This window comes from Rhamphochromis sp. 'chilingali' (genome assembly GCF_963969265.1).
Source record: "Rhamphochromis sp. 'chilingali' genome assembly, chromosome: 5".
NCBI lineage: Eukaryota > Metazoa > Chordata > Actinopteri > Cichliformes > Cichlidae > Rhamphochromis > Rhamphochromis sp. 'chilingali'.
The window spans coordinates 40,323,881-40,334,784 of NC_137932.1; the positions used below are offsets into that span (position 1 = coordinate 40,323,881).

Genomic DNA, 10,904 nt, shown 5'->3' on the forward strand with positions numbered 1-10,904 from the left:
ACACACATAACTTTAATTTAAAAAAATAAAATAAAAATCCGTGCATCTGGATTTTGGCGATTACAGGCAGATACTGACCTCTGCTGGACCAGTTCTGCTCAGTCAACTGCTCGAAATAATACAATCTTTTGTTTTTTCACAATAACATTTTCCTGTACCAACAATAGCCTTTTGTATGTCTTTGATTCACTTTTTGTTGTGATAGTTGAATTTCAACAGTGTGGGATAAATAAAGTTATATTAACAGGTGTAGAGGTGAAAAATTAAAATGTCACCAAATATATTAAATCTGACCTTTATTCATTTGTTAGGTTTACTGCATAAAACAAACTAAAGACTCTTGTGAAACTGTATGAAGATAATGACACTTTAAAGGCTTTTGGCTTGGAATAAACCTGCCTGGCCTTTCTCTGTGCATAGAGCAGATGACCATGTTATTACCTGTATTAAAAAATGCTGGAAACTGCACATTGAAAGCAGTCAGCTTTCAGAGAACTCACAGAGCTCAGATGTTATTCTCATAAACAGTAACTTGGGCATATAATAGACCCAAGTAAACATAAAGTATTGTAACCTTGTATACAGTAACAATATATGTATCATTTTAAACAATTACAATGTTTTGAGGTAAAAAAAAAAAAAAAAAAAAAAGCCATAACAAGTCTTTGTCCTTAATAAGTCACAAAATCACAATGAGGTTTTTCATTTTTAAGACCAGATGTGCGTCGCTTCTTTAGTTGAGGCCAGCTCATTTTCATGTAAAAGTCTTTTTTTTCCTGTGGTCCATCCTCTCTTCCTCAGTAGTAATAGCTTCCAAAAACTGCTACCACACAGAACAAGCTGTCCTGTGGAAGGACAATCAGAGTGCTTTTTAGAAAGCGGACTCGAGTGATGAAATTGTGACTGAGCAGAGCACTTACATTCATGAAAACATCCTCTGCATAGCTGTCTGTGTCAGCATCCCAAAAACACCTGGAAGACATCCTGGGGAGAAAAAAAACACACAAACAGAGACCAAGCAATGAAAATCTTAAAGTTTGAACTACTTAAAAAAAAAAACTACGCTGAAAAAATGTAAAATAATGGTTGTGTCTTCTTGAGACGGTCCTACCGTTTGCTTTTACTGATACTTCAAATTTTTAGTAACTTTGAATCACTACAGTTTTACCTTAATCAGGTGTTTGCTGATACTGATGATGTAAATATGAAGAGCAGATCTTTGTTAACAACCTAAATGATCCGGTCTCCGTTCTCTGGTACAACATATGACATGTCTAAAAAATACACTGAGCCCTGAGCCCTAACCGTAATCCCTGTGTCAAAGTCAGTTTCTGAAAGTCAAGAGCAAGACTAATGTTTCCAGTACCAAATGAAGACTTACTTGACTCCCTGCCCTCGTTGTTCTCCAATGACCACCTGCACAACAAGCTTATATTTGTCAAATCCTGAATCTGTTCACAAAGAGAATAGGATAGTATTTTATATGTACATCCAAAAGAAAAAAAATACTGTGTAATATGAATATTAGTCAATATTTTTTACTAATCAAATTTGTTTTAAATGGGAAATAATTCATTAACATTGTGGGGCCAGGAATTTATGGTGTTATACATTTATTGCTCCAACAGGCTGTTGTGAAGATCCACAATCCTTTTAGTCTTGTCACTGCTGCATTTCCACTGCTGAAACTTTCAGAAATGTTTGCATTCAAACCATTGTGGTACTGGAGCCCTGAATAAGTCAACACGCATCAAAAAGCTAACACCGATAGAAAAAGATAGATCCCCAACACCACTGGCTAAAAATACAGCCCCCAACCATGACAGAGCCTCCACCGTGTCTTATAGATGTGTACACACTCACTGTTGTGTCTCTGTTCTGACTGTCCTCTGTCTATACATACTGATGGCTTGAACCAAAAATTTCAAATTTGGATTCATTACTCATTAAGACATGTTGATTTTCAGTCCAGATCTTGTGTCTTGTGTAATTTGGCGTAATTTCAGCCTTTTCTCTCTTTTTCCTTTCTTAAAGAATGGCTTCCTGACAATCACCATTCAGTGAGACCATTTCTGATGAACCTTCAGTGAAGAGCAGATGGATCAGCAGAAGGGGCAGTTCCATCTCTCAGGTCCTGTGTCAGGTCTCTGCAGGATTTTTTTTCCAACTTCTTAAGGAAAAAACCTTATTTACCTAAGGATGTCTTAATGACTTTCAGATACAGTTCATCTGCTGTACATAGTTTTTTAAGCCTGGCACGTCTTCTTTTATCTTCCACTTTGTCAGTTTCCCCAATATAATGCTAGCACACTGGACACTATCCTAAGATATTCTTGATTTTGACAAAATAACTTGTTGGGAATCACCATGTTGGCTCAAAAAATATTTTATGACTGTCAAATTATATGTTCATTTTTCTTATATTCAACTAAAGTAATGGGAACAATCATGTGTTTTTGTGACAGGCTGCTTGTAACAAAGTGCCTAAAGACACAATTTAAAACGAGTTCTTTGGCAAGTTTTCTGTTATAAGTAGACACAAACACTGGTTCATCCCCTGAATGGTTTATAGATCAGTGCTAAGTAGTTAACTAGTAGTTAAGTTAAAAATTACGAAAATGATGCAAATGGTCAGGTAAAAAGGACTGGACTGAAAATGAGAGAATAAGTTGGCCATGGCATTCAGAAAGCCTGGAGAACTATTGCTCAGGACCAGTTTTTAAAAATGTAAAAAAGTTTGGCTCCTAAGAAGAAAAATATGAAGAAATGCGGGATGACTCAAGATTTCTGCACAGTACTGAACCTGGAAATCATGACACATATTGGCCTGAGATGTAGTGGTAGCTGCATGAAAAAAGTTACATGCAGCAGATTAAAATGCCTCATCTTTATAGGTCTGAGTACCACAGTGGAAATGCAGAAAACAGCCGTTTGAAGGAACCTTTCAGTTACTTGGAAAAAAGTGCCTATGACACCTGGGTACCTCTACGTGAAACACAAGTTTACTGTTATTTAAACAGATACACAGATGGTTGCCACATCCTATAATTAAAGTGGTCATTATAAGCTGCGGCTAAAATTTTTAGAAATAATTGAATGTTCTGTCCTTTTGACAGCACATGAGAGTGACAATGCTTCACTCACTCTTTACTTTGTCCTTCACAGAGTCTGCCAGTGAACGGGTCAGCTCTGGGACTTCCTCTGGATTGTACTGCACCCCAGACAGTCGCTCCCTCACAATTTCACGAATACACTCCTTCACAACAGCTGGCCTGAACCTGCAAGATTTACAGGAAAACAACAAGACAGCAAATGAACCTTCCAACGAGCACAATGAGCCTCTGATACACAAATATCTTAATAATAAATATCTTAATAATGGCAACATGCATGCTAATACACGTCATGTGAACAATACATTCTATATTCAACAGCTATACGTTTTTTTTCATTTGCATTTTAAACTTATTTACCTATGGCACTGTATATTGTAACTACATGCCTAAAGTAATCACATTTGAATGCCCTGGTACATCTGCATTGTACAGGAAAAATAGGTAAAGTTCCTGCAGATAAATCTGCATGAACGCTGTAACAGACTAAACTTCGGTTAAAAATTCAAGTTTGCACACGTAACCACATTATTTTGATTGACGATTGGTAGTATTTATACTACTAAATTAAGTTTGACGGTAGATGTCATTTATTCAAGGCTGGAACAACTGCGCAGCTAAAAGTAGACCGCGAATCAGCTAGCTAAAATGCTAAATTCTAGTTTTCTTTACTTGTGTGGGAAAAAAGCCGTTTAACCACATGAATCAACTCACTTCTGCTGATGATTGGGTCGTATGTGGTAAGTATCGGACTCCCCCATGGTATATGAGTACTCAAACTACAGTATCGAGCAAATAAATGTGAAGAGCGTCTTTAAGAAGCTAGCCAAATGCTACCCGTAACCATGGCGACGTTTTCCCTTGTTTCCTGTTTCAAAATAAGAGTACCGCTTAGCTAACCGGTTCGTTTTTCTTCCGTGTGTACATTAAAGTTGATCAAAAAAGCACGAAAATCACAGATAATGGCGCTACTGGACACTCTTCACAGTTTTTAACACTCGATTGCAGTTTCGATTTAACTCCGCTCTTCTCGGTGACTAGCTGAAAGATCAACAGCAGTAGAAGCTGTAGTAGGCCTCAAACCGGTTGTCAGTGACACTGCCCCCTGGTGATCGTAAACAGCTACAACATGTGGACAGCTGTCTGCAAGCCTTCCTTCATCATCTTGTAAACCTAAACACATAAACCTTCTACTACTTATGAAATCGTTTCTGTTTCCACCTAATGCATTTATACTCTGTCCCCATTAGTGATGTTTTACTGCCTTTACTCATACATGATTCACACTGTCTTAAAATGATGTTTTTTAATATATGTAATAATTTCAACTGCTGGGCTACTCATGGTATCTGCGTGACTTCTGAATGCAGCTGGTTCTAAGGCCTTTTAGCTGCAGCCTGATCAAATCATGCTTCCCATTGCTCAAAGCCCCTGAAGAAACAGACCCAAAACTGATAAGATGTGAGTAAATTTGTCTTTAAAGAACAACTTCCAGCTCTGGCAATATACAGATGCAGACACATTTTCAACAGCGATTTCAAAAGTTTTAATTCATTTTTAATTTATGCTTGCTAAATAGTGTCATTATATGTGCAAAATCTGCATCTTTTTGCAATTTTTATTCTTACTTTAAGCCACAGAGGTTGTTAGCAAAGAGGCACAAAGATGCACTTGTTTCATTTCAGTTGCTCGTTATATAGAACACTTCAGACCAACAGGGGACAAAGAAAAATATAAATCTTAATAATAATAATAATATACAGTTGTATATGATCTTTCATGTCATTTCTCATAACTCTTGCACTGTCCACTTCCTGCTGTGACAAAACAAATTTCCCACGTGTGGGACTAATAAAGGTTATCTTATCTTATCTTATCTTATCTTATTTAGCTTACTTCATTAAACAGAAGACAAATAAATAAATAAACTGCTATCCACCTCAACAACAATGCATTCAACAGAAGAAACAATATCATAAATTCCCAAATTCTTATTGCAACATCACCACTATGTTTTTTTTTTATTTTATTTACAAATCATTTTGACATAGTGACTCCTGTAAACATTATGCTACATTTACTGATAGTAGACAATTTTGACTTACGTGCATTTTGTTTGTAAACAGTAAGTTTTCACATGTCTAATCACAAATGGACTTCATGTTTTGCTTGTGCAGAATTTGTGAATTGTATACCCTTCAGCTTTGAAGTAATGACTGAGCACTAACATTACCATTATTTGAGGCAAACAGCATAATTAAAGCCCCCGAATCAGATATTGATAATATAAGTAAATAGATTTAAAACTACAGATTGTTTGTACACACTCCTTTTATGCACCCCTCACAGTGTTCAGGCTCATGGGGACTTTTGACTTCATAGAGTCTGAAAGGTCGGTAGCTTTCCTCAAGGTTTTCATGGTAGCACTTTTGTTTTATTTTCTCCACCAGTTTTTCCATGAGGGTGTTTATGTTCTCAGATTCCACGCTGGGATTCTCCATTGGAGCATTTGGGCACTTCTTGCAGTTCTGACGTAAGGGCCTCACTTTGACAGTGCCCTGCCCATTTCTCAGGCACATGTGGAAGAGCACTTTCACCTTGTTGGAAGGCCACTTTCTTCGACACATGGAACATTTGAAACTTGAAATTAAAAAAGAGAAAGAGAATGTCTGTTTCAGTAGAAGTCAAAATTACTTTTAAAAAATTCAGAATTTTTCATTTAACCACACAAACTTGCACTAAACTCATGATTTGTGTAAAAGCTGATAGCTGCCCTATGTGTTGCACTCAGAATCACATCTGTAAGTAGTAGAGATGTTGGGTGGAATCAAATGCATTTACAAGGGCAGTGGGAGGAGATATAACTGAGCTTCTCATGCTTAACTGTGTCCCTTCTGATGGATGAATGTGTGATTCATATGATGTTTATGTTTAAATTTGTTTAAAAAAATTACTATCGAGCTATGAAAGTTGAATATATTTCAAAGGGAAGAAGCTTGTGCTTTTTATGTTTACTCAGCTTTTTTGTTTTATTTAGAGAATACTCAGTGGAAACTTGTGGATGGATAGGTGAATATGACCATAGTATATTCATTACAGTGTTACAGTGATGTGCCACCACAGTAATACAATACATGTCATAAAAGAAAGAGGAAAATCTAATAAATATATCTTTAGATGTAACTGAGCAGACCAAATTATTAGCTTTTTGGCTAATTAATAGTGTAATAATGACATTTGAAAAGTGAAGAACAAGAACATAAAAGGAAAACAAACCATCTGATGTTACTTATTCCAGTTTACACAATACCAGACAGAGCTAGAATCGCTAGAATAGCTCTTAAAGGCAAGTATTGGTAGACTAAAATCTGTATTTTTAGGTAAAGTTGTATTTATACCACTTCCAATTATTTTCCATCATTCAAACTCTGGAATTGTACCAAACAAGGAATGAACAAATATTCCTTAATAACTAAAATGTATTGATGGTGTACTTTTATCACGCACATTGCGTAATGTAAGGCATATTAATGTAACACAAATATACAATAGTGTAAATATTAACACTCATGCAAATACTCAATGCAAACCTGCTGCAGTAATTAACAGTTGTTCAGCATACTGACCTTGCACTTGTGTTCCTGATGTACTCCTTCCAGTCCAAGTTTGGCTTATTAGGCTCAATATTTTCATCATATTGTAATTCCCAGGAGTCTCCTTGCTTAAGATCTTCTGCTTTAATCTGAAAGATTTGTGTCCATTCTGGTGACATCTTTTCAATTAAATCGGCTGAAGAAGAAAGAAACCCCTAACAGCTGATCTGTACTGTAAACAAGGAACTCGTGAGAATGACTCCTCAAGCTGCGAACTTTAAATAAGGCTGTACCAGCTGAGAGGAAACCGAAAGCTACCAGTGCAAAGCAGGCTTCCTTAAGTTTCAGTTATGGTTTATACAATGAACATCAGAATATTAGATGGCGAATCATTAGATTGTAAGTGAAATGAAACTGAAATGTTTTGTAGCAACACTGGAACCTGCTGGTTTATGGTTTAGCCTTTGTGCACACATTTGTTGTCAGTCACTACTTTGAGTGAAATATTCTCACTCTGGCAAAAATAAATAAATAAATAAAGTGGTGAACATGTAAAATTAACATCTTTTTTGCTCTTATGTTACCAGAAAAAGCAAATAAATAAATGAATGTTATATATTCTTATTCTACATTATTATAATTAATGACTCCATATTGTAGAGTTTCACACATTTGCTTAACAAGCAAAAGATTACCTGCTTGAACATGCGCACAGACATATGCAGAGCTACCTGCTACCAGGGAGAAGCTACAAAAAGAAAAACAAAATCAGTAGAGTGCAGGTATAGTGCTGAGTTGAGTTATAAGCACGATGATAAGAATCACGTGTTCACTAATGTTTTTTATCAGCTCTTTTTCCCACTAATGTTCACTAATGTCTTTTTTTTATACACAGTGAAAACATTTTGCACATTTTCGTCACACCGACTAAGTGCAAAAAGTATAGCAATACAGAAAAGCCTTCTGAGTCTACCTGGGCAAAGAGGAGCATGGAGAGCAACCAGAAGGTGTCAGTGTTGCTTAACAAGAAACGCTTTCAGTATCGATTGTACAAAACTGTAACTGAAACTTAAGATAGCGTGTTTTACAGTTGTAAGTTTTGTCTTCCCCACAAACTCTTCTGGCAGAGCCACAGTCAAAGTTCGCAGCTTGAGGAGGATGACTCATTCTCACCAGCTGTTTGTTTACTGCACACATCAGCTGTTAGAGTTATCCTTCTTCTTCAGCTACCAGCGACCACTTTAACCTAAAAGATGCTGCCACCTGAATGGATACGTATCTTTCGTATTAAAGCACAGAGTCTTAAACGAGGAGACTCTTGGTATTTAGAGTATGATGAAAACATTGAGCCTGACAACCTAGACATGGGCTGGAAGCAGTACATCAGGAACACAGGTGCAAGGTCAGTGTGGTTTGTATATTCAGTATGGTATATTTCATAGGTTAATATATAAAAAATATAGTTGCATTATGCCAATTACTGTGCATGAAGATTGCAACATTAAAGATGAGGGAATAAATGTAGTTGCTAAGGAGGCTTAGTTCATTAAAAGTAAAAAGAATATTCCAGAGTTTCAATGATGGGAGCATATTTTTTAGACTAGCAACACTAGAACTGAAGATGTAAGATGGAGCTGACATCATTTGTTTCCTTTCACTTCCTTGCGTGGGTGCCATCTCGTTAAAAAACAATTCGATGCAAGTTTAAACTCGTATTAAAAATAATCATATAATCACTCTAGACTCTTCTAGTAAAGTAACACATGCTCTTTTTCATTTCCAAGGTTTAAATGTTCCATGTGCAGAAGAGAATGGCCTTCCAACAAGGTGAAGGTGCTCTTCCACATGCGCCTGAAAAACGGGCAGGGCACTGTCAAGGTGAGGCCCTTACGCCAGAACTGCAAGATGTGCTCCGAAGCTCCAATGGAGAATCCCAGCGTGGAATCTGACAATGTGCACATCCTCATGGAGAATCTGGTGGAGAAAATAAAACAAAAGTGCTACCATAAAAACCCTGGTGGACGGAAGCGGTATTTCAGAAGCTTTGACGTTGACAGCCCGCATGAGCCCACACATTGTGAGGGGTGCATCAAAGGCGTGTGCACAAAATGAGCTGCTTTTAAAGTCAGCCTGTTTCTGTTCGATCATAACTTTGCCTTCTTTCATTCTGTTTTATTGTATTTCTTCTTTCTGTAATAAGCAGATGCACATTGTTGTATGTATCCTTTATTTGTGCTTGGTAGCAGACAGCTTTAGCTAATATATTGCTTTCTTTGTTAAAAACGTTAATTAGCACAAAAGCTCTCATACATTTACTGTTACAAATGAATTAAATAAGTCAAGATTTAAATATGACATGAAGGTCTACAGGAGTCACTTTTCACATTTAAATTCGTATTTTCTGATTTTGTAAATAAATAATACATATTTTTGAAAAAAAAACTAGGCATGACATTATTGTTCAAGAGAGGTGGGCAACATCTTCTTTTTTAATTTGATTTAGAGCCACACACACAGCTTACACATGAAGCATGGTACATACCATGAATTTTGGTAAATATAATACATTGTTTTACAATGAGCCTGGGTAATTTTTTCAAAGAGAAAAAAACACCATTCTTCAAGAAAAAATATGCAAAGATATTATTGGATTGGTATTTTAAGAACAAACATGTGCATGTTCATAAATATTAATAAGTACACTTTCTCTTATGTTACTTTTTTAATTGTAAAAAAAAAAAGGAAGGGGGTGAACACGTGCTGTTGTCTCAGACGATATTGTTTTCTTACAAAAATTTAAAAAAATGAAAATCTTCTGGAAATGTATTTTATTTCTCCATTTTTTTCAAACTCGTCAGTGCAAGAGGAGACTTTAGTGCGTCATGTTTACTGATCCTGCAACTGTAGTTAAACTGCCTTTATGAAGTGTTTGTAGTGCAGACAAAGATAATACAAAGAATAAATAAAAATCTGCCTTTAAATTATAACTTACTGTTTTTCATGATTTAGAAAAAGATATTCAAACATCAGTGCAAGCCCCCTAAATCTTATAACTGGTTATGTCATCCTTTGGCAGCATGAACTGCAATCAAGCATCTGTGGTAACTGCAGATGCGTTTTTAACGTCACTGTGGAGGAATTCTGGCCCACTGTTCTTTGCACAATTGTTGAAAAAAGGAAAAGGTTATCTGATAGGAGGTTTTGCATGAAAGCAAAGTCAACCTGTTTGTCACACAGCAACACCTCTTCATTTGCCTGTGATCAGCAGGTGTGGCACTGACATTGCTGTGGTCAGTCCTCAACATTTTTCGAGTCACACACTGAGGTACAGTACATTAACTGTGGTTTATCTGCATGTTGTCTGAAAACACCTACAGGCAAAGCACTTGCCCTGCCTTTAGTTTTGCCTGCTCCACAACTTTTCCATGGGTTTGTCCACATCACGTTTTGTTTAGTGACATTATGTATATCTTGGCCATGAAGGCTGACTTAGACTTGCGAGAGTTAGTTTCCCAGATAAGTAGAGACACACTTTAGGACTGTAGGCGCTGACTAATAGGGCTGACAGCAAATGAATGTGTCCATTTTTGAGAAGATTATTATTCACTAGTATATCAAAGAACAGTTTCCAAAGCAGCTGGAATACAACAATTTCACTTTCAAAATGGTAAGGTATACCTGCATTGTGTTTATGTTATGTTATTCCTTAGGATCAATAAAGCACCACCAATTCAATACATCCTCTGTTACTTTATTTAAACATTTCATCATTTAACCATCAGACCTTTTGATTGTACTTGCTTTTATTCAAGGGTCTCCTGTCATCAATCAAGTCTACCCTGATTATTTCCCTCAGTATCTTCATGCCAGGTAAGAATTTTCTGAACCATACTATGAGTATTTGAGTTTCATTTTCAACAACAAGTCAGCATCAGTTTCAAAAAGAAAAAGTCTAGAAGAAAGTTTTTGGTGTCTACTGAACAATGTTTGTGTAACATAGTAAAAGAACTTCAGGATTAGTGAAATTATCTTGTACTGAGTTATAAATTGGAAATTCAAATCAATATAGAATTCATTAAATTCCAAATGATTTCTACAAAGTACAAAATAAACACAGATTTTTTTTTCTTGTTAAAATCTCATTGCAAGCCAAACATTGCAACATAATTACACTCAATATTATTTCATTGTCTCATCA

The 10,904-nt window shown here is 36.1% G+C and overlaps 1 protein-coding gene across 1 annotated transcript; it reads right to left on the reverse strand.

The window, feature by feature from the left end:
* Positions 1-630: 630 nt before the first annotated feature.
* dynlt2b (dynein light chain Tctex-type 2B) lies at positions 631-4,171 on the reverse strand. The gene is made up of 5 exons (XM_080883180.1): positions 3,828-4,171; positions 3,145-3,278; positions 1,382-1,451; positions 921-984; positions 631-845 (listed from the first exon to the last, which is right to left on the reverse strand). Exons 1-5 carry the CDS (start codon positions 3,872-3,874, stop codon positions 798-800), a joined length of 363 nt encoding a protein of 120 aa, XP_080739306.1. The 5' UTR covers positions 3,875-4,171; the 3' UTR covers positions 631-797.
* Between the last annotated feature and the right edge of the window lie 6,733 nt (positions 4,172-10,904).